This window comes from Mus caroli, unplaced genomic scaffold (assembly GCF_978045245.1).
Source record: "Mus caroli unplaced genomic scaffold, Mus_caroli_1 scaffold_13, whole genome shotgun sequence".
In the NCBI taxonomy this organism is placed as follows: domain Eukaryota; kingdom Metazoa; phylum Chordata; class Mammalia; order Rodentia; family Muridae; genus Mus; species Mus caroli.
Window position 1 is genome coordinate 73,481,317 of NW_028227268.1, and position 24,495 is coordinate 73,505,811.

Sequence of the window (24,495 nt, forward strand, 5' to 3'; positions counted from 1 at the left end):
TGTCCTTGATTTTTAATAGCTGAATAGTATTCCATTGTGTAGATGTACCACATTTTATCTATCTTTAGTTGAAGGACATCTAGATTGTTTCCCGTTTCTGGTTATTACGAATAAAGCTACTATGAATATAGTTGAGCAAGTGTCTCTGTGGTATAGTGGGGCATCTTTTGGGTGTATGCCCAGGAATGTCTTGAGCTAGAACTGTTCCCAGTTTTCTGAGAAACTGCTAAATTGATTTCCAAAGTGGTTGTACAAGTTTGCTCTCCCACCAGCAATGGAGGAGGGTTCCCTTGCTCCACATCCTTGCCAGCATGTACCATCACTTGCATCTTTGATCGTGGTCCTTCTGATGGCTGAACTGAGCCATTTGTATTTCAAGTCTTTTGCTGTAGTGCTTGGTTTTTTCCCCCCATCTGCAAGGAGGTTCTTCCTTCTTTTCTTTTTTAAAATAAATTCTGTATGTAAGTCCTTGGTCAGTTCTGTCTTCTGTTGGCTATGTAATAATTTACTCCAAAATTTGAGGCATGAAGTGACAACTCTTCTTTTTTTTTTTCCTTGACTTTTTGAGACAGGGTGGCTTTGTGTAGCTCTGGTTGTCCTGGAACTAGCCTTCTAGACCAAGTTAGCCTCTCAAGATTAGAGTTCTGCTTACCTCTACCTCCTGAATTCTGGGATTAAAGGCACATGCTAACACCCAGCTGTGAAACGGCAACTCTTAACTTTATTCTTGTTTGGTAAGTCAGGAGGTTTCGAGAGGCATCTCTGTGTCACGTTTGATTGGACATTTTCAGGGTTGCTGTCAGTAGTCTGAAGGTACCATTGGTGGGAAGGCTACAGGGATAGCTGATGATCACCTGGGAGCTCAGCTGAGGCTGTTAGTTGGTACATCCACCCAGAACCTTTCCCCCATGACAATCTAATACAATGGTTTCTCCTAAGTGAATTACATGGTCTCAAAGAAACAGAGCCCATGCACAGGAAGATCCCCCTACTTCTTGGTAGGGCAAAGCAAAAATGTGTAGGGTGAGGGGTATTGTGGAAGCCATCTTTAGGAAATACATATGGCCAGTGAGCTATCAAATTCCCCCTCCCAATCATTCTCTCTTATTTTCTACAGAATCTTGCTCTGTTGCCTAGGCTCCTCTCTTGGGCTCGAACAGTCCTCCTATCTCAGCCTCCTGAATAGAGTAGAGGACCACAGGTGCATCCTATGCCCCCAGCCCCACTCTAATAGTATCTTTGCACTGGGGAAGGAAAGATGTATTGGTTTAGAAGAGTGAGTCACTTTCCTTCTGGCCAGTGTCATTTATATTCATTCAAAGAAATATTTTTCTGTCTTGATATCACAAAGACATCTGCTACCTTTGTCATTGACAAATTCTCAGTTTCTCTTTTACATTTAGACCCCAGGCACCTATGATGGTGAAGGAGAGAAGAGTCCAGCTTACCTTCTTTTTCTCTATAATCACCTGTGAAGAGATAATTCTTTCTGCACAGTTTTTCTGTCTGTGGCTGTAAATAAAGCATCTGGTTGGAACAGACCACTTTTTGGGCTTTGTCTCATTACCCAGTTTTGTGCTGATCTCCCATGTTGAACCTTTGATTCCTATCTGAAAGTATATAATCCTTCTAACTTACTCTTCAAAAGTGACTGCTGTTCTCTACTAGTTACATCTCCACTTACAGTTCAGACTCATTTCTATCAGTTTCTAGATACTCTTGATATCACTTTGACTTGAGTAATTAGTTTGCTACGAATTTGGGAAAGCTTATTTCCTTTCAACCCACAAACATTGAGTATTGCTCCATTTTAAGATTTAAAGTTCTCCCAGTAACTTTTCATAGTTTTCTGTGTCAATCTCTTAAACAGTTGGACTTGGCCCCAGAGAGTTAATATTCAAAGATATTGAAATCTTTGAATATTAGAGTAAATATTGCAAAGATAACCATATATGGACATTTCATTTCCCAATTTTATATATATACATACATACACAAACACACACATATATACATACACAGGCACACACACACACACACATTTGCTGTTTTTCAAAGTGGTTTTTCTTGCTAAGGATATTTTAGAGCCCTTTGACTAGTTAGACCAGAAATATAGTTTATCAGAAATATGATTTGTAAATGTTATCTGTACTCTGTCCTGCCAGTCTCTTAAGAGAATGTTTCTGCGGAGCCAGAGCCATGGCTCAATGGTTAAGAGCACTTGCTGTTCTTGCAGAGGACCAGGGTTCAATGCTCAGTATACACATTAGCTCACAACCACCTCTAACTCCAGCCCCAGGAGACCTGACACCATCCTCTGGCCTCCTCGGCACTGTATGCTGTTATGCACATATATGCATACACACCTAACAAAAACCTCATACATATAAGATGAAAATAAGTAAATGTTAACCTGTTTGAACCTTTATTTTTATTTTATGTAAACGAATGTTTCCTTTCATGTATGTCTGTGTACCATCTGCATGAGGTGCAGGGGAGGCCAGATGTTAGATACCCTGGGACTAGAGTTAGACAGTTGTGAGCTGCCACGGGAGTGCTGGGAATTGAATTGGGGTCTTCGAGAAGAACATCCACTGCTCTTAACCACTGAGCAATCTCTCTCAAATACAAATAAGAATTTAAAAAAGCATGCATTTTGCATAACAGAAAGTTTTTGTTTTTGTTGTTTGGTTTTGTTGTTTGTTTGTTTGTTTCTGGCTTTGATGATGTACAGTTCATTGATTTGTTATGTTCTGGACCTTAACTTCACACAGGGTTCATCTTCTTGATCCAGAGAGTCCCCTTATTCAGAAAGCTGAAGCATCTATAGGCCTTACCTGACTTGCTCCGCAGCACGTAGAAGGGCTTGCTTTTTAGTTGTTCATGGCAGAAAGGAAAGTGTACTCTGGTTAGGGTGAGCATCATCTCACTTTGCTGTCATTTGTATTCACGATGTGGTAGCTCTTGGTGCGCTCTGCTTTGAGGTGCTTTCTTCTTCTTCTTCTTCTTCTTCTTCTTCTTCTTCTTCTTCTTCTTCTTCTTCTTCTTCTTCTTCTTCTTCTTCTTCTTCTTCTTCTTCTTCTTTGTTTTTCTTTTTCGAGACAGGGTTTCTCTGTGTAGCCCTGGCTGTCCTGGAACTCACTCTGTAGACCAGGCTAGCCTCAAACTCAGAAATCTGCCTGTTGAGATGCCTTCTCAATTCTTGTGACCATTCTCTACTTTTGTGGCTCTGCTGTGAATCTTCACACAGTGATACACTGCTTAATGACGAAGGGTGCTCTGAGCAGCATGCTGTCAGGTGACTTTTTGTTCAGATATCATAGCGTAGATGTGCATAGACCTACACATCTAGGATTTATGATGTATACAGAACACAGTATTTCTCCCTTGGTCACAATACCAAAACAATAAAAGATGAAATCAAGCATAAGAAACTCATGCAAGAAATATGAAATTATGTGGCTGCTGGTTTAACATGGTTTCACAGTAATGCTTTTTACAGATTTTAGGGTTTCTATTGCTATGATGAAACACTATAACTAAAGCAACCTGGGGTTGGGGAGGGATTTATTTGGCTTATGCTTCCATATCACAGTTCTTCATCAAAAGAAGTCAGGACAATTCAAGCAGGGTGGAAACTCAGAGGCAGGAGCTTATGCAGAGGCCATGGAGGGGTGTCCATATACACAATTGCTTTTGGATGTTCTAGTCTTTAACAATTGGCTTTAAAAAGATAAAAATAGGAAAGTGTAACTTTATTTTTTTAAAGCCTATTTTAAATGATGGTTCTTAAACACTTTAACCTCCCTTCTAGCTCACGACCCACCAGAGGTAGTGGAAAAGAAAGGATGCAGGGGAAGTGGACCTGTTCAGAAGTTGTTCTTTGTAGTAAATACCATCTGTGTCGTCAGGAAATCAGCAGTTAAGTTTACTGGTCAGCAGTGGCAGCCTGATCCACTCACAAATACTTCATGGATCTACCGGCAGTCCAGTTCGGTAGTGAGGGATAGCCACAGTGGTGGCATGACCCAGTGGGAACAGTCAGCAGGAGGGACCAGGAGGGACTCCGGCTGTGACTCTCTCAACGAAGCAAAGATCAGCACAGACTTAAGACCAACAAACCTTGCACAGCTAGCTCTACCACCAAGCTCAGCCTTTGGCACTGTCTGTTGAGTTCTGTTTATACTCCCTCCCTCCAAACATCACTGTTCTCCACCGGTCGTGCCTCACCATGTGCCTTGCCTCAGCACATACTTCTGTCTCAGCTGATATCACTCGCCCATTGGCCTGAGTCCACAGAAGTAGCAAGAAACCACAGCGTACCATCACAAGTCTTTGTGGTGTGTTTCTCTCTATGGAGTCCTGACAAAAGGAGCTCAACTATGTCATTTAAGGCAGACCAATACATACACGCTGATAGGGAAGAACCCTTCATCAGGTGTCCTTTCACTTGCTTGCTTTAGCAGAGCAGCCTTTCACCTGTGTCTGCTTCAGCAAAATGTTCTATTTATTTATTTACTTATTTATTTATCTATTTGTTTATTAGTCTGCCTTAGCTTTTCACCGCTTCAGCAAACTGTTCCTTCACATTTTTTGCCCCAGCAAAACACCATCCAACACAACTGACTTTCCAAAGAAGTTTTAAGTTTCCACTCCAGGAAAATGAAAGAGGGAACATGCCATCTGTCTTTAAACACCCTAGAAGTCGATTCAGCAAGGGTTGGGGTTTGCAGCCATGGATGGAAGAGATGATCACCAATGCTCTGTCTGTTTCCCTGACTGGATGGGATTTTCAGCAGTCTGCTCAGACACTCTTTATATATATTTGTGCCTGCCTTGGATCCGAGAACTGCTACTTCAGGAATGTGTGCATAGCTGCCTACCTCATCGTTGAGCTAGGAGCTGAATTGCCTGCAGTTTGCCTTTCAGGTCTTCTGTCAGATGTTGCCATCAATAGACTCACAAGTTCCAAAATAGTGACATTAGCTGAGCACCGCCAGTGAAATCACCTAGGCAGGGGGACAGATTTCTGATGCTTCTCTATAATTCATCTTCCTAAAACCTTGTCCTGAATCAGTTAACTTTTTGACAAGACTTCCAAGGTCCTTAACTGGGGGGAAGAAATAACCTCTTCAATGAATAGGATTGGTGCCAATGGATAATCATGTGCAGTTAAGTTGGACTTTTATCTCACATTATCTACAGATATTAATTGAAAATGGGTTAATTCTCTTTTTCTAAAAGAACAGGCCTGATAAAATGAATATATTAATTAAATATATTAAGTAAATATATTTTAAAAATGCATATTTGAATTAAATGAAAATATGACATATTATATATAGATGTATGTATATCTATCTATCTATCTATCTATCTATCTATCTATCTATCTATCTATCTAGATATATATACTAATAGGGGATTTACTATATTTTTTCTCTTCTGTTCATTGGGTAGAATGAACCTCTACCACCACTCCTTACTTCTCCCATGGTTACTCACTGATATGATATGATTTTTACAGTTTCTTCTGTCAAGTGTGGAAGGTGATTTCCCTTTCCTTTTAGGATGAAGTGGACTGTTGCTGCCTTGTTCTAGCTGAGCCAATTCATTACAAGTGGCATCAAGAACACTTTCCCCTGTCACTCTTGCAACTCAGCAGCCAACATGAGAGACATACACCTACGGCAGCATGTTGGAAGTTTGGAAGGGAGATGTTGATCTTTAAGAAGAAATCATCCAGCCAAGAACTTCAGATCAAATGTTTTAGAATACAGACCATTTTGATTAGAGCTTGCTAGGGGGTGCTATATGGTTTTGGTTTGAACTTTGGGAAAAGCCAAGCTTGAAAGGACTAGACCACAGAGTTTATAAAATGAAGCCACGGAAGTAGGTAGGAAAGGAAGCAGCGACTACCTAAGAGCTGCCTTCCCTGTCTCCCCCGCTGAAAGCTGTGCATGTCACAGGCAAGTAGGAGGAAGGGAATGAGGCAAGAGTAGGAGTCAGATGAGGTTTACATCTCAAAGAGACTGGGAATCCCCAGTGCTCAGACCCTGGCTCGTGAAGAGACAGACCAGGAGTGGTCATGGGAGGATACCCCAAGGTACGGAGGCAACACCTTACTTCTGAGGGAGCAGCCAGAAATAGTGTGGGCTGTGTAGAAAAGATCACAGGACCAGCTAGCCTGTGGAATGGGTTCAGAGAGATAATCCGAGTGACAGGCTCAGAACAGCTCTGCAGAGAGGGCTCTGCTCAGTACAAGTTAGGAAGGCTGAGAAGTCCCTGGACCAGTTCCCACAGTATTCCCAGCAGATATGGCTTGGAGGAGCTACAGTCATCATGGGAGGCTTCAGCAGAGGGTAGCTCCAATCAGCCAGGCACATACCAGTGGTCAAAAGTAGAGGAGAGCCCAGGCTGTGGGGGTACTGTTGAGGTTGGAGGAGGAACTTTGTGTAGCCTTTACAACACCCACATGCGATGGATGGATGTGGGGGTGGCATTTGGAAGACCCAGCACTTACCAAAGGGAGCCAGGGTCAGCCAGGGAGGTCCCGATTTAACCTATAAATGCCTAAAACACCAGTCTTCATAAATGGGAGAATGGTTCTTGGCTGTAATTTCATTCAGTTATGAATAAAAAAAATGAAATTCGGTCTGTGAGTTGTAGTGTGTGGATACCAAAACTTCCACATTTGCGTGTGAGAGGATCCCTAAAACAGGATTTATTTGGATAACCTAATAAATCCCCTGTAATGGTTAGTCCTAATTGTCAATTTGACAACTGAGGATTGTCTGGATTAGGTTGGCCAGTGAGCATGTCTGTGAGGGATTGTCTTGATAGTCTTAACTGGTGTGGGAAGACCCAGTCTGAAAGTGGGCAGTTCCATTTCCTGGTTTGGGGCCCCTGAACTGTGTAAGAGCAGAGAAATCTAGCTGAGTAACAAGCATGCACACATTCATCTCTCTCAGCTTTTGTCTGTGGATGTGATTAGCTGTTTTAGGTTCCAGTTGCCTTGACTTCCTGTTATGGTGAACTTTAACCTAGAATGGTAAGCTGATTAAAGACTTTCTTTTCTATGTTGCTTTCTATTGGGGAATTTTATTACAGCAATAGAAAGGGAGTTAAAACAGCCATCCAGAGTGGAGAACCAGAGAGCCAGGTAATAGGATTAGACTTTTATGTACTAATGACACGAGATGTCCATGAAAAAAAGGTAAGTGAAAATGTTCAGTGTAATTTATTTTAGGTATAGAAAAAAGAGGCAACTTTTAGTGTATTTTCTATTACTAATCCCCACCTCAAGGCTGGGTAATTTATAAAGAAGAGAAGCTTATTTTCCTAGCAAGTCCAGGGACTTGATAAGTTGTTTTTAAATTTTTTTTTTTCTGTTTCATGTCATGGTACAGGGCACCATCCTGTGATACAAAAGAGTAAGTGCGCTGGTTTGTGCATCTTGTCTTTTTCTAGAGAAACCAGACCTGGGCAGAGGCTGTACCTTGAAGATGTTGTCAATCCTCCCACACTTAACACTATCACATTGATTTAAGGATTAAATTGTGTATATAATATATACACACATATTTACATACACATATACAATACACATACATACATGCACACGTGTGCGCACACACACACATATATACATACATACATACACATATACATATACACACACATATGAGACAGGGTCTCATGTAGTCCAGGATGGACTTGAACACACTAGTTAGCCAAGGATGACCTTGAATTTATGATTCTCTTGACTTTACCTCTTGAGTGCTGAGATTTCAGGTATGAGACACCATACCTGATTTACATAGTGCTAGGGATGGTATCTAGAGTTTCATGCCTGCTCTACCACCAACTGATATGCATCCCCAGCCCCTCAATATGTGAATATTTGAAGGATAAATTCAAACTACAAATAGAAGGAAAGAAGGAAGGGGGATAGGTAGGCAGGCAGGAGCTTTTCTCCACAAAGAAGGGAGAAGCCCTTCTCCCGTGGAACTCTGCCACCCAGCCTCCTGATCCCCTGACCATGTCACTTGCCTGCTCCTGTTAATTCATTATGCACAGTGTGGAGGCATATTTGTTGTAGGGAACCTCAGAGTTGGCTCAGGACTCCTAAGACCAAGTTCTCAGCACAATGAGATGTTTTTGCTCCAGAGGGACAGAAAACAGGGAATAAGAGACAGAAGATATGGGATGCTGGCCAAGGGGCCAAGGAGAGGGGATGGGCATTTATTTGTCCTGGTGGGGACAAAGGACTGCTTCTGGATAGAGAGGAGACCAATGTGGCACATAGGAAAATGGTGGTTTGTGGAGGTAAAGGGGGAAACCGTGGGTTAGAACGTGGTGCTTGATTTTAATTGGGCATGTTAATTAGGTGAGCCAAAGGGGATTTTTCATTGTTGGACTTCAATACTCTGAAAGCCAAATCTTGGTAGTCAGCCTCAAGAGGAACTGGCCAAATACGGGACTAGAACTTGATGGTTAGCTTTAGGAATGTCATCTAACAGTTTTTAGCAAGGCAGAGGGGGAGAAGGGAAAGGCCTGCCACGGCCATGTTTACTGTGCTTGGCCTGGCTAGAGTCCCTTCACCTGTAATAGGGCTGGCATTGAAATTGTCCCACATGAAGACAGTACTCCATCTCTAAATATCTAAAAGGATGTTGGGAAATGGAACTTGATTCCTTCACCAGACTCTGAGAGGCAGGTCTAAGAATGATGTCTCAAACATTTAAAGAGGCTCTATTTTATTTGAAGTAATATATTTCTAAAGAGTACGTATATATCAGAACAGACATCAAGACTAGTCTCTTTAGCTCCTTGGATACTTTCTCTAGCTCCTCCATTGGGGGCCCTGTGATCCATCCAATAGCTGACTGTGAGCATCCACTTATGTGTTTGCTAGGCCCCGGCCTAGTCTCACAAGAGACAGCTATATCAGGGTCCTTTCAGCAAACGCTTGCAATGGTGTCATCCTTTGGAGGCTAATTATGGGATGGATCCCTGGATATGGCAGTCTCTAGATGGTCCATCCTTTTGTCTCAGCTCCAAACTTTGTCTCTGTAACTCCTTCCATGGGTGATTGTTTCCAATTCTTTTTTTTTTTTTTATATTTTTATTACATATTTTCCTCAATTACATTTCCAATACTATCCCAAAAGTCCCCCATAGCGCCCCCCACTTCCCTACCCACCCATTCCCATTCTTTTGGCCCTGGCATTCCCCTATATTGGGGCATATAAAGTTTGCAAGTCCAATGGGCCTCTCTTTCCATTGATGGCCGACTAGGCCATCTTTCGATACATATGCAGCTAGAGACAAGAGCTCCAGGGTTCTGGTTAGTACATCATGTTGTTCCAACAATAGGGTTGCAGATCCCTTTAGCTCCTTGGGTACTTTCCCTAGCTTCTCCATTGGGAGCCCTGTGATACATCCAATAGCTGACTGTGAACATCCACTCCTGTGTTTGCTAGGCCCCGGCATCATCTCACAAGAGACAGCTATATTTGGGTCCTTTCAGCAAAATCTTGCTAGTGTAGATTGTTTCCAATTCTAAGAAGGGGCAAAGTGTCCACACTTTGGTCTTCGTTCTTCTTCAGTTTCATGTGTTTTGTAATGGAGGAGCTAGAGAAAGTATCCAAGGAGCTAAAGAGATCTGCAACCCTGTAGGTGCAACAACATTATGAACTAACCAGTACCCTGGAGCTCTTGACTCTAGCTGCATATGTATCAAAAGATGGCCTAGTCGGCCATCACTGGAAAGAGAGGCCCATTGGACACGCAAACTTTATATGCCCCAGTACAGGGGAACACCAGGGCTAAAAAATGGGAATGGGTGGGTAGGGAAGTGCGGGGGAGGGTATGGGGGACTTTTGGGATAGCATTGGAAATGTAATTGAGGAAAATACAAAAAAAAAAAAAAAAAAAAAAAAGACTAGTCTCTCCTCTCCCTCCCTCTCCTGTCTGTCTGTCTGTCTTCTCCTCCTTTTCCTCTTTCTCCTTTTCTTCCTCTTCCTCCTCCCTCTCCTGTCTGTCTGTCTGTCTGTCTGTTTTTCTTCTTCTCCTTCTCCTCCTCTTTCTACTCCTCCCTCTCACTCTCCTGTCTGTCACTTTTTCTCTTTCTCTCTCCCTCTCCCCCTCCCCCGCCACCTCTCTGTCTCTCTCTTCCACCCCCCTCTGGTTTGTATGTGTACCTGTACTGTATGCAGATAAAGTAGGAAAAACATCTTATATATGTGTGTGTGTGTGTATGTACTCTCTTTTTTTTTCTTTTTGAGACAGTGTCTTGCTCTGTAATCTAGGCTGCCATGAAACCCCCTATATAGTCTAATTTGGTCCCAAACTCACAGAAATCCTCAGCCTTCCAAGTTCTGGGATCACAAACACTTGCTGTTGTGCCTGTCTATGTGTCTGTTCTTGGTGCCCATATATTTATGGCTGTTGGCCTTGCATATCCACGACCTGTGTCTTCTACCTCATAGACTTTCACATATCAACTTTCCTGTATCTCTCAGCCTGGACCCTAGTGAAGAACTATCTCAGGGATGAGAACTTTAAAACAGGGCATTCACTGGCTGAGAATATTCACATTCAAGGCTGAGACGCTGGTATGTAACAGTCTGGCTTGTAAGACACTTATCAATGATGGCAGCAATCTGTTGCCAGCTTACATGGTGCCACCATGTGGCCATATTTTGTTATGGGACACCATGCACCTTAGATGGGTCATCTTTAAAATTACTCCTCCAATTTATTTTCCCAAGAAATTGGAGTGATTCATGCTATATTTCCACACTGCATTTCGTGAGGCTTTAGCAATCGTATTTAGCATTCATCATTTGTCCTGTCGAGACTACGGTGCACTGGGACAATTGAGCTGACTAATCAGCAGTCAAGCTATTCAGACACCTGTGAGATTCAAAGACCAATTCTTCCCTCCTTCTCTCCACCCCTCCCTCCCTTCCTTTCTTCTTTTCTTTCATCTGTGCTTGGATGCCAGTAGGTAGTCACACTAGTCAGATGCTCCCAGCCTCTGGGCTAAGTATCTACAGCATATGTGCTTGCTTCTCAGCTGTCAATCACATTCATCCTGTTATGTTGCAGGCACTCAGGATATAGATATGAGCAAGCAGGAGGTTCTCGGTTTTGTCGAATCAACTGTCCATGTGTGATATGTCCCTCACAGGCTCATAGATTTAACACTTGGGTCCAGTTGGGGACACTGCTTGGAGGATATTTTAGGAGGTAGAGCCTTCCTAGAGGAAGTATGTCCCTGGAGGTGGGTTCTGAGAGCTCATAGCATCTCCCTATTTCTGATTCACCCAGTTTCTTGTTTGTGGTGAGGATGAGATCTCTCAACTTCCTGTCCCTGTTGCTTTCTGCCATGCTTACCACGTGATTATGGAGCTGTGAGTCAAAATAAAGTCTCTCTTCCCTAAGTTGCATTTGGTCGTGGTGCTTTATCACAGCGACAAAATAATACACAAAACCACTACCTTGTGCTCAGAATGTCTATCTCAGATTAAGATTTGAGTATCGAGAAAGTGAAGTGTGCAGAGGCCAGCACAGTCGCCCTTACAGCAGGACTCCAGGAGGACTCCAGGGCTCATGGTTTGGAGGTGTTTATGCCTCCAGTGGTTCCCAGCTGAAAACATCTCTTGAAGGATGGATCATATAACCAGAATAATCACTTATGAATAACATTGCAAGTTGTGTTTTAAAGTTGTCTATGAGCTAAATCTGTCTCTGAGTTCTTTGGCCTAGTCTAAGGTTTAGTCACCTGTCTCTGTGCCAATACAGAGCCACCTTAAAAGCATATGGGTCTGGAACAAATCTTCCATTTGCTCCAGCAAGCTGTAGCTCTTTATTCTTTCTTGAAGTATCTTAGTGACTCCAAATAAATTATGTGCTGGTTTAAATATATGTTTTATTATTCATGGTGGCTGTCATTGGAAGTCAAAGACGGTCACTCACAGATTCAAGGAGGGAACATGTAACTTGGTGGTGGTGGTGGACAGCAGAAATGCATGGAAAATCTCCAGGGTTAATCAGAAGAAGGATACTGTGTGTAAGAACTGTTAGCTCTCTGCCAGATTGCCACTGTCATGGATATGAGTCACATGCAGCCCATCAAGCTGGCTAGGCTGGGCAGGACTGGTTCACACGGTCAGTGCACACAGGTGCATGTGGAATTTATGGATGACATCAGATGCTCTATCATCTCAACATCTAAGGCCCCGTTCGAGAGGGTGATGTGCTCACCCTATTGGAGTCAGAAAGAGAAGCTCAGAGGTTGTGCTCACCTTGCTCCTGGGTCCTGGATATCCACCACTAAGCCCATGGGATGTCCTGCACCAGTTAAATAAAGCATTTGTATTAAAAAAGTGGTTAGTTATTATGATCCTTGTCTCCATGGGGAGGGAAAGATGAGACACAGTAAACGGTCTTGGGATTGGCCAGTTTGAATGATTGTAGGTAGACTCTTGGGGACTAGGCTATCCCCACTTGTCTGATAGCTGGTGTCAAAGTGCTGAAATCAGGGGAATAGTGGTCTAGGGAAGAGGGCCTGATAGGTGAGGGAGGTGGCTGTAGGATCAGTTGGTTTATATTTATGCTTTTATTTCCTCCCCTGGTGCTAAAGGTAGAGTCCACGCATTTTCTCTTGAGTGAGTTGCTTACTCTCTCTAGGCTTGGGCTAGCCCCTGGAGAGCCAGTCTATCTAGGGTTAGCTAAACCTTAAATAGCGAATTAGTTACTGTTCTCTTGCTGTGAGGAGCAAAGAAACTTATAGAAAAACACCTTTGGTTTCAGTGGGTCAGTTTTATTATCATCATGCCAAGGAGTGTGGCAGTATGGGGAGGGGTGCTGGAGAAGTAACTGAGAGTTTATAAGTTTCAGGCAGAGAGAGAGAGAGAGAGACAGAGAGAGAGAGAGAGAGAGAGAGAGGGGTATTTTTCTAAGTTTTGGGTATTTTGTTATTGTATTAGATTTTTGGTTTTTTTTTGAGAAAGCACTTAAAATTGGGTGGGTAAGGAGGAGGAGAGGATCTGGATAAATTTGGGGGAGGGGAAGAATATGATAAAATATATTTAAATTAAAATATTATATATATATATATATATATATATATATATATATATATATATATATAGTTCCAATAGGAAATTTTTTGCTTCCTGTTCCTGTGATCTTATGTTCTTCTTAAAATTGTAGTTCTGGGTAGGGGAGCACTCTTTCCTGGGGATTCAGTAAATATCACTTCGCTGGCTACCAGCTAAGAAAGGAATAACAGTGTTAGGAGGAGCGATTGAACTGAATTACCCAAGGAAAAGTGGGTTGCCTTTCCATAATGGTGATAAAGTTGATGATGTCTGGAATAAAGGAGGAGTCTTTTAGGGAGTGTCTTGGTGTTATAAAGTCCTGTGATTAAGGTCAATGGGACACAACACCAATCTAATCTAGGTATCAACTGGATCATTTGAGGTAGGAAGTTAGACCTTACATCTGGGTCACACCTTATCATGGCGGCCTATATAAAGCTAGTGGAAGAAAAAGGCTTTCACTTTTGTCCACCTGGCCTAATGAGGCCACACACAAGTTCACAGATCTTGCTGCTGAGCCTTCCCTCATGGGCATTAGAGACAACTTCTCTGAGATTTCGACATATACTGAAGACATCCAGCTTCGTGGACTAAACAACTCCGTGGGGAGACAGCCATTGTTGGACTAACTGGACTAGACCACAGCCTGAATTATATCAGTTTTGCTCATTATGATGGAGAAATGATAAAACTGTTAGTAAGGTTTTAGAGCTAATATCCTGACTCAGGGAGTCTCAAGGGATTAGGCTGGGCAGTTTGTTTGTTTATTTATTTATTTATTTATTAATTAATTTTGTGTGCATGTGAGTACACTGTTGCTCTCTTCAGACATACCTGAAGAGGGCATCTGATCCCATCTCTGAGCCATCTCTCCAGTCCTGGGCAGTCCATTTAAATGTGTTAGGGAGGCAAGAGACAATGAAAAGCAGAGAATGATTTAATCCATGTGGCACACTAGGAAAAATAGACTCTGGGCAGTGACAGGAGTTTCAGGTTTAAACAGAGGAAGAGTTGAAGCAGTGAGTGAGGTATGCCCTGGTCAGAGCGCTCGCTGTCTGGCTCTTCATGATCTCAGGTCTCTTTCTGCAAGGCGTTCTGAAGAATCCAAAAGAAGTAGCTTGTTATGAGATGACTGCTTCTGCCTGATGTTGATCTCATGATAGGGTGATTGTCTGCCATCTGTTAGATGATAGTGTGTCTTACTTTTCAGTATTATCTGTATGGGCCATATAGATTAAATAGCATCTTTAAGCATCAAGTGTACAAAATAGGGTGATTCAGTGTGTGTGTGTGTGTGTGTGTGTGTGTGTGTGTGTGTGCACCATTCTTGGAATCCAAGGGGAATGAAGGTTTAGGACAGTGACTTTTGGGTGTCTGGAGCAGGACATTGTAAAAGCAGGTAGGAAGATAACTTAGTTCCTATCTTTTTGGGGTAGGAAGATAATTTGATTCTTATCTTTTTTTTGCCTCCAGCCATGAAGAGAGATGAGGTTGGTCAGCCATTTTCGACCTTGGCCCTTCAGAAAGACATTCCTGGAGATATGAACGAGCTTATGTGTAGAGTTAGTGGGTGACTGAGCCAAAGTAAATGGGGTATGCAAACTACAGGTAGATGTCAGGCCTTCCTTCCTTCATCCTGCCTTCATTCATCCTGCCTTGGTTACCTTCTAGGTCCAAATGAAGAATAATGCCTTTAAAAAGGACTTTTAGCCAGGCAGTGGTGGCACGTGCCTGTGATCTTAGCACTTGGAAGGTAGAGGCAGGCAGATCTCTGAGTACAAGGGCAGCCTGGTCTACAGAGTAAGTTCCAGGACAGCCAGGGCAAACAGACAGAGAAACCCCGTCTTGAGAAACAAACAAAAAGTATTTTTGTTTAGTCATATTGGTGGTGCACACCTTTAATCTCAGCACTGAGGAGGCAGAGGCAGGTGAATCCCTGGGAGTGGGAGGCCAGACTGGTTTTATATATAGATAGTGCATTTCAGGACAGACAGAGCTACATAAGAGAAAGAAACTGTTTCCTTTTTAAAAAGAAAAAATACTGGTTCTAAGTGATTGTTATCAAGTCATTGTTAATAAAAGTTAAGATACTAACTTTTAAAGTTATCTATGGTAAAGGTCTATGTGATGTATCGTAAATATTGTCAAATGTTGTAGGTGGCTGTACCAGCTGCTGTGATCAGCATATACGATGATCTCTGCCCCCCCCCCCCCATTCCTCTATGTCATATTTCAATCCTCCCTCCAGCTCTAACTCCTGGGAACCACTGATTTATTCTCCATCCCTGAGAACTCATCTTTCCAAAAATGCCATATATATGGCGTCATGAGGGAAGCACATACCTTTGTGGATGTGGTTCATTGACCTAGCACAATGCTTTTTTTTTTTAAAGATTCATCTAAGCTAGGGTATTTGTCAATAACCAAATATTTTTTAAAAATTAAAAGAATTATTTTATTTTTTATTTACTTATTCATTTTACATCCTGATCACTGCCCCCTCCCAGCCATCCCCTCCCACAATTCTCCCCCACCCTCCGGCACATCAATTTTCTATGACTCCCTCTAAGGCCAGACAAGGCAGCCCAGCTAGAAGACCATATCCCACAAACAGGCAACAGCTTTTGGGATAGTCCCCGCTCCAGTTCTTTGGGACCCACATGAAGACCAAGCTGCATATCTGCTACACATGGGCGGGGGTTGTGGGGAGGCCTAGGTCTAGATCATGTATGTTCTTTGGAACAACCAGATTTTGATGTAGAAGTTGTTTAGCCTTGAACTTTTAAAATGATAGAACTCTTTTTGAACATTTCATGAAGTACAATCTTCTGGCTGTTGATTAACGGGAGAGTGTGGCAGTGTCCACTTAGACTCCTGTATCCGCCCACTTCTACTAGATACCTAGAGCTCGCTCCAGCCTTGCTATCTCACTCCAGGTCTGGATGGCGCAGGTGAGCTCTGCTTCTGAGCAGGCGTTCCACTATTTCGGAGAAAGTATGCTGCGGCCTCCAGGGCATGTTGCTGAGCTCAGAGTCCCTTAGCCCCATAGTTCTTTAGCTAGGGGACCTCAGTGTTGAACGGCTCCAACAGTGGGGCGGGGCTGTCTCCTGGCTTTTAGACAAGAGAGCTGTTCATCCTAGAAGGTCCTGGTGTGTGCCCTTCCCCCGCGTGGTTGTTGCTCTCGTGCCCATTCTTCGCTCATACCTTCCACTGCCCGTCATAGGCGATACACCTCACAGAGCGAGCCTTATTGTGTGGGTTTCTTCAAGGCTAGGGAAAGCATCTCTGAGCCATTGACTATTTGAAGTCTCCAGTAGTGCAGAGCTGTCCGGATGGGTGGATACCTGAGCCGGGCTCGCCCTCTGCCTCGCCCTCTGCCTCGCCCTCTGCCTCGCCCTCTGCCTCGCCCTCCTCCTCACCCTCTGCTTCGCACTCAACCTCACCCTCCGCCTCGCCCTCCGCCTCGCCCTCCTCCGCCTCGCCCTCCGCCTCGCCCTCCGCTCCCAACTGTGTCCACTAGGAACTTGCAGAAGAGGCCCTCACCACCGGTCCACTGTGTTTCCCGGTCTCTCCGGGTTAATTCAACAAATGGGTGTCTGAACTCGGCTGATAGTCGGCCTTTTGAAGATGATGCAGCTTTAGCCCATCCTCAGCACCCTGAGCGCGTTGTGGTCGTTCACACGCAGCAATATCCTGTGGAGGAGTTTTCCTCTACATTTTTAGGTAGCCAGCACGAGTCAGTGCTGTCTAGGCCCAGGATGTCCCGAAGCTCGGTGATCCTGAATATGTTCTCTAGTATGGCCAGAGCCACACTCCGTTTTGTTCTGGGACAGCTGGTCCCGATTATATGGTCTTTTCTTACTGGCCAAATCGTGAGTCAATCTAGGAAGGAGACACAGATTAGTGCTCTCCAGGAGAGCAGTCAAGTTCAAATCAAGGAAAAGAAAGATCTCCCTACCGTGGGAGAAGGTGGAGAAGAATTTGCCAATCAGGAGGAAGGCTCCCCGGTCACAGAGAAGCCTTATGATCAGGGAAAGGACTCTGATCTCAGTGTGAGTGCCTCCTCGGCTTTTACACGTTTGTTTATCAATGGTGTGCTCTCTTCGTTTATACCCAAGCCAGGTCCTCTGGGTAAACTTATCCTTTTCAAGAACTCAGCAAAGAGCTGGATTAAGGAAAACCAGATTGCCTTCAAGAGCTCATACAAACGAAATGCCATTGCCAGCTCTTACAGTTCCTCTCTAGCACAGTGGCCACCAGAGAAAATTTGTGTGGATGCACCCGGAAGGGCTGCACCTGGTGCTCCTTCAGGAGCCCAAGGTGTTTTCAAAGACTCTGCTGCAGGTGCTACACGAGGTGCTGTCTCAGGTGCTGCTCCAGGTGCTGCCACAGGTGATGCTGCATGTGCAGCCCCAGGTGATGCTTCAGGGGCTGCCATGGGGGATGTGGGGTGTGCTACCACAGGTGCTGCCTCAAGAGCTGCTTCTAGTATTGCTGCAGGTGTTGCCCCAGGTGCTGCTGCTCCTGATACCGGAGGTGCTGTCCCAGGAACTGCTCCAGGCACTGCTGCAGGTGTTGCTCCAGCCGCTGCTTCTGGTGCTGCTGCACGTGCTGCCACAGGTGACGCTTCAGGGGCTGCCACAAGGGGTGAAGACCCAGGAGCTGCTTCTAGTAATGCTGCTGGTGTCCCAGGTGCTGCTGCGAGTGATACCCGAGGTGCTGTCCCACGTGCTGCTCCAGGCACTGCTGCAGATGCTGCCACAGGTGATACTTCAGGGGCTGCCACAGTGGGTGCTGCCCCAGGAGCTGCTTCTAGTAATGCTGCAGGTGTTGCTCCAGGTGCTGCTGCACGTGATACCGGAGGTGCTGTTCCCAATGCTGCTTCAGGCACTGCTGCAGGCATTACTCAAGGTGCTGCTTTTGGTGTTGCTGCACTTGCCCTCCCAGGTGTTGCCCCAGGCGCTGCTGCATCTGTTACATTAGGTGCTGCTACAAGTGCTGCTCCAGGTGCTGTTACCTCAGGGGCTGCTGCGTGGGCTGACCCAGGTGATGCTTCAGGACCTGCTGCAGGTACAGATGCACACGCTCCTCGAGCTGTTTTAAGAGGCACTGCAGCACATGTTACCCGAGGTTCTTTGAGAACTGCTGCTGCATGTGCTTTGAAAGAAATGGCTGCACATGCCACCCAAGATCCTCTGAGAGCCACTATTGCACATGCTACCCAAGGTGCTTCAAGAGGTGCTGCTGCACGTGCCATCCGAAGGGTTTTAAGTGGTGCTGCAGCACCTGCTACCCAAGGTGCTTCCAGGGGTGCTGCTGCACCGGCTATGGAAGGTGCTCTGAAAGGTGTTGGTGCATGTGCTATTCGAGATGCTGCCAAAGGTGCTCCTGCATATGCTGTGCCACAACCAGGTTGGGCTTTATCCCAGTTGCAGGTGCTTCCCAAGAAACGCAAGCAAAAAAGCTATAAACTTAGATCTTCAGGTAGTCCAGAAAGAAAGAAAAAGAGACCCAGTGAAGCAGAGCACAAATGGGTGTCATACAGTGTCACAAATGCTCCTCAAGTTCAGCAAGGAGACCCATGGAATGGCTTCCCCAAACCTGATATTCCAAGGCCTCTGAAATGTAAGATCCCTCTGTTGCTACCACCCCATAGTCGAGGTGTTCTGCCCCAACCCCCAAAACAATGGTTTCATATCACTGTACACAACTGTGGCCTAGAGAAGGAAACTGGACCTTGAAGGGTAAGTGGAAGGCTGTGTAGACAGCAATACCACACAGCTTTCCTGTTTTCTGCTGTGTCTGCTGCAGGAACCTTCTTCAGCACCTTTCCCTTCGTCCCATCACTCATTCAGAGGGAAGAGAGAAGTAGGAAGATTAAGATCCCTAAGCCTGGTTCTCATAATATGCTCCATTGGCTGCCTCTGGGGGCCATTTTTCTTGGTTCCCCCTAAATCTCACTTTGCTTTGTCCGAATATAAAGAAACAGATTTATGTCCCCCAAGTACCTGCCTGCTTGGTCTTTGCAAGTAATTTACTCTAGCTTTGCTCTTTGGTCAACCCAAGAAACTCATGTGGCCTATGGAAAATGTGGTAGATCCACTAAGCTTGATAACTCTACCCAGAGAGACAGTATTCTAATCTCACCCACTTCATGCTACAGTAAGGCAAAGTTGAGTGATTGGTGTATGTTGGTCTAACCCCGTGGATCCTGGAACATAAAGGGGAGCTTCAGGTTGATTTTCCTCTAGGTGTCAATCAGGGTGGCTACTGCTGATGGAGATGCTACTTCTGCCTCATCCGGTGCTTATTTGGGCAAAATAAATGCACACACACACACACACACAAACACATACACACACAACTGCTTGATGTAAAAAAAATGAGTTATCTGTCCCCATGAAACAGACATACACAAACCAAGATGGTCTAGATCAGTGGTTCTCAACTTTCCTAATGCCACCACCTTTTAGCACAGTTCTCCTTGTGTTCTTTCAATGCTACTTTGTAACTATAGTTTTGCTACTGTTATGAATTGTAATGTAAATATCTGATACTTTCAATGGTCTTAGGTGACACCTGTGAAAGGGTCATTTGGTCCCCAAAGGGTTCGTGACCCACAGATTGAGGACTGCTAGTCTAGATTAATCTTCATATGGCCTCTATGATATCAAACACTTTGTAGTTATTAACCTCCCTTTATTTCTCTTCACATACTCTTATTTGTGTCTTTTACAGGTACCAAGACCTGGGGTCATTAAATGACCTGTGCATAGCCACATGTCACTGAGCACTTAACACTGGTCTTCAATTCTGAGCATCCAGTTTTTGTACTCTATAAATTTAGTATAATATCACATTCTATGTTAGAGTCATTTTGATACTTAAATAAAATTGTTACCCAGCATGCTTGTTGCAGTTTCTGATTTATAATAGTGTGAGATACATATAATCTCTTAATATTATGTCCCTTTTGTTGGTCACAGCTGTGACAACCCCCACCCCCACCCCAGAAGCCTAAGAAGTCTTCCCAACATCCCATATCTATCCTGAGGATGGTCATTTGTTGCTGAGGAATCTGACTCAGGATATTCTTTGACCCTTTAGTCCTTGGGACACTGCAGTGGTACCCATTTCTATTTAGAGCCTTGGTGAAAGTTACCCTCTCTTCCTTGGAACCAACCTGTCTCATTTCTACTTCTTCTGCTGTGATAAAATACTCTGACAAAAAACAAGTTAAGGAAGTCAGGGTTTATTTGTGATACAAGTCCAGGTTATAGTCCACCACTGCAGGAAAATCAAAGTAGGAACTTGAAGCAGATGGTCACTTTTCCAGTTTAGAGCAGAGAGAATAAGTGCCTACGTGCTTGCTTGTGTTCAGCTCCGTGCCTACCCTTAGAAAGCACAAGACCCAAACCCAGGGAGTGAGTGGCGCCACCTGTAGTGGACAAGTCCTCCCATCTTAAAGCAATCAAGATAATTCCCCACAGACATGCCTAAAGTCAACCAGGTCCAGACAAACTGAGAGCCTCTTCCCAGATGATACTGGCTCTGTTAAGTTGACAAGTAAAACTAAGCACCGTACACTCTTGTCTCTAGCCACCAAAGCAACAATCTCTGTGTCCAGAGCAAGATGATTTTCCTTTGAGTGGCATCATGGTCTCTCATCTCTGATTCCTATGTATTCAGGTCGGCAATTCCAGATGAATTACAAATTCATTATCCCCTAGTGCATTTTTCCATATTGCTTTTTTTTTTAACATCTTTTGCTTTTTACACTTCTTTGATTTGTTTGTTTTTGTTCGTTTGAAACAGGATTTCTCTGTGTAGCCCTGGCAATCCTGGAACTCACTCTGTAGACCATTCTGGCTTCGAACTCAGAGATCCACCTACTTATCTCTCAGAGTGCTAGGATAAAAGGCATGTACCGCCAGGCATTCTGTGATTTTTAAATGTGAAATATTTATATGGTTGATAAATAGAGATTTTATGTCTCAGTTTAGAATTCTTCTCAACCCCCAGATATCAACTTAAATAACAGACTTCCCAAGGATTAGTAAATTTACCCAGGAATGGACATTGCAGAAGGAACGTGTGTATCATGGTAATCTTTGCATATCTTCAAGGAGGTGAAGACAAAGAGGATTGTATAATTTTTATTTATTTATTTATTTATTTATTTATTTATTTATTTATTTGAGAAAGGGTTTCTCTGTGTGGTCCTGACTGTTCTGGAACTCAATCTGTAGACCAGGCTGGCCTTGAACCCAGAGATCAGCCTGTCTCTGCCTCCTGAGTGCTGAGATTAAAGGTGTGCACCACCATGCCTGGCCTGTAATTTATTTTAAAACAATACCTTTTGGCTACAAGTATCAATAACAACAGTGGCCCCAACTGGCCCAAGGTTAAACTAAACAGACAAGGTTTGGTGTGGACCATATATCGTTGTAGAATTATTTCCTCTGTAAGGTTTCTTGGCTCCACACAAGGTTATGGTTTGGCAGGTGTTTTTTATTAGGCACATATATGTGGAGAGCCATGCCTTGAGCAATCGCCATTATAAGATGGCGCTGGCCTCCTCTGTGCCTAACTAGTAAACAAGCCTTGTACGCAGGTGCAAGAGTGAACTCACGCCTAGTCACTGCCCATCTCAGAGCGTAGTAATGGGGTGATGGGCGAGCAATAAGTCAGGAGCTGACACGCCACATCAGGTGCTGAAACGCCATGGCTGAGGGCTATATAAGCAATGCCATTTTCCGGGGTCTGGGTCTTCCCTCTTGAAGAAGCAATAAAGCTTTTGCTGCAGAAGATTCCGGTTGTCCGAGTGTGTTCTTGCCGGTGAGAACGATAGCTCGGGACACATATACATGAGATCCCTTTCTTGATAACTTAAATGTATTTCTTTGAGTATAGGACAACTCCATTTGATCCAGACAATGTTCACATAGGTCACCCACATAAGCAAAATCATGGCTAATATTGGTAATATGCTACAAAACTGGGGAGATGGGGAAATAACTGATACTGTTAGTACATAGTTTCAGGTTGTCTAGATGGGGCCAATGAAGTGACAAGGATCCTACTTAATGAAAGAGAGAAGCAACAATGTCAAGGTCAGAGTTGGAGAGTTGTAGTGATGGAAGCAATACATAATGGCTGTGAAGTTGCCGAGAGCCAAGAGTCAACTAATGAGGTCTCTAGAAGCTGGAGAAGACACCCTCAGCAGAAGCATAGCTCTTCTGAACCTTGATTTGTAGACGTTCAGGCAATGAAGCACTACTCGTTGGTAACTTTGCCTTCACTCAATGAAATAAACTATGTGCTGGCTAGTCTCTTGACTTGACACACAAACTAGAATCATGCTAAAGGAGGGAACCTCAGTTGAGAAAATGCTTCCATAAGATCTGGCTATGATTGAAGAAGATAGGAGGAGGCCACCCTGGCTCTTTTATAGCTACCTTTGAAAGAAAGAACCTCATTCCCCCAGAAGCACACACCTATGATCTAACAGTCTCCTACTACATAAGGCCTTAATACCTCACTATTAGCACAGCGTGTAACTAACTTCTAACAAATGTAGACTTGGAGGACACACTCAGCCAAACTGTAGCAATGGTGAACACCTGGATGGGAGAGCTTGCCACACAGTTGGAGAGTCTCACTGTTAACAGCTCTGGCTGGCCTGGAACTTGCTATATAGATCAGGCTGGCCTTTTATTATAGTTCTTATTGCTAAAACAATTTGTTGTTGTCCTAAATGCCCTTCCTCTTCCCTAGCCCCCAAATTAAGTTCTTTCTCAAAAAACAAAAAAACAACACCCCCAAAACCAAGAAAACAATAAGACCATGCCCCCCCCCAAAAAAAACCCAAAACAAACTGCAATCACCAAATTCTAACAAATGAAAGCACACACTCCAACCTGTTGAGACCATCATGTGTTGGTTGACTACTCGTGAACATGAGGCCTGTCCTGGAGTGGTTGATATACACAGTTGCTGGGACTAAAGGTATGGTCCACCAGGCCTGACAAGGCTGGTCTTGATCTCACAGATAGCTGCCTGTTTAGCCTCCAGAGTGCTGAGATTGAAGGCATGTATCATCACTTCCTGTTCCAATTAAAGGGGAAAACAAAAACCAAAGCAAATGAAAACAAACAGGTGATGGTGGTGTGTGCCTTTAGTTCCAGCAGAGAGGTAGAGGCTGGCAGATCAGTTCCAGGCTAATCTGGTCTAATGAGCGAGTCCCAGGATAGCCAGGGCTACACAGAGAAACTGTCTTGAAAGACCAACCAACCAACCAACCAAAAAACACAATAAATATCCCCGCCCCCCTCTGTTGTCACAACACATATCTACTCCTTCCCACATCTACTGTTAAGATCATTGTCGAAGCCACTGAACTGTGACCACAAAGAGCGCTGCACTCTGGGGTCACCATCCTATGGTTGCACCTCTCCAGGCTGCTGCTCCAATTTCTTGAATCCAACTGCTGCGTTCCACACAGGTTTGACAGATTCACTAAGCATTTTCCAGAGGTGGGAATTTAGGGTTAGCAGTCACTTTTCTTGCCTGCAGCTTGATTTTAAATTCTGAGCAGAACCTATATGGCCATGCACAGTCTGTTTAAGGGGTTGGTAGGAGTCTTCCTACCGGGACAGGTGGGATCAGCATCTCTAAGTGTTTTAGATGATTTTCTGGGCAGGACCCTTGGCCTCACCTGTGAAGAAGAAAGGACCCCTAGGGATGCAGCCTGGGCCTTTAGTGGATATGGTCTGTGCCAGGTAGGCTCTATCAGAAGGGACAGAAGAAGCCAGTCTCCTCCCCTAGGGTTTCAAATAAGAGCAACAAGAAGCTGGCCAGCCATCTCTGGCCCTTGCTTCCACTCAGATGTTCCCTGGTTGCTCCTGTTCCTGTGTCCTGAGCCAGGAGGGAAGCTTCTGGGGTTGAGTGCTACCATGGACAGATCTCTGTTGTGGTGCACCCTGCACTTTTAGCTCCAGGCTGACTGAGCTCTAGATTTGTGTAGAGCCTGAAGCATCCCAGCTGATAGCTATCCAGATCTGCCTGCGGCCTCTTCTGCCATTTTCCTCCATCTTCCCACTGTCTCCAGGTCCCTTCCACCTCTAATTTCCCACTGGGCCTCAGTCCTCTCGAGGGGACAGATGGATGAGTCTTATAGGCTCCCAGCACAGCGATCCCCTGAGCAGGAAAGCTGACAAGGTAAAGCTAAATCCTGACACTTAAACAAACAAACAAACAAACAAACAAAAACAAAGTGTGGATGCTCATACGTTTTTATTAATGAAAGAACAGAGAAAGTTAACTTGTTTGGTTACAAAGATTACTATCCCGAGCTTTTATTCCCGCCAGCAGAAACACACTC

The 24,495-nt window shown here is 44.2% G+C and overlaps 1 protein-coding gene and 1 pseudogene across 1 annotated transcript; both read left to right on the plus strand.

Moving 5' to 3' along the window:
• Nucleotides 1-12,116: 12,116 nt before the first annotated feature.
• Nucleotides 12,117-12,373, plus strand: LOC147001538 (small ribosomal subunit protein eS28 pseudogene; annotated as a pseudogene).
• A 4,071-nt stretch (nt 12,374-16,444) lies between these two features.
• LOC147001539 (uncharacterized) lies at nt 16,445-18,853 on the plus strand. The gene has a single exon (XM_085829329.1). It carries the CDS (start codon nt 16,445-16,447, stop codon nt 18,851-18,853), a length of 2,409 nt encoding a protein of 802 aa, XP_085685455.1.
• Nucleotides 18,854-24,495: the final 5,642 nt, after the last annotated feature.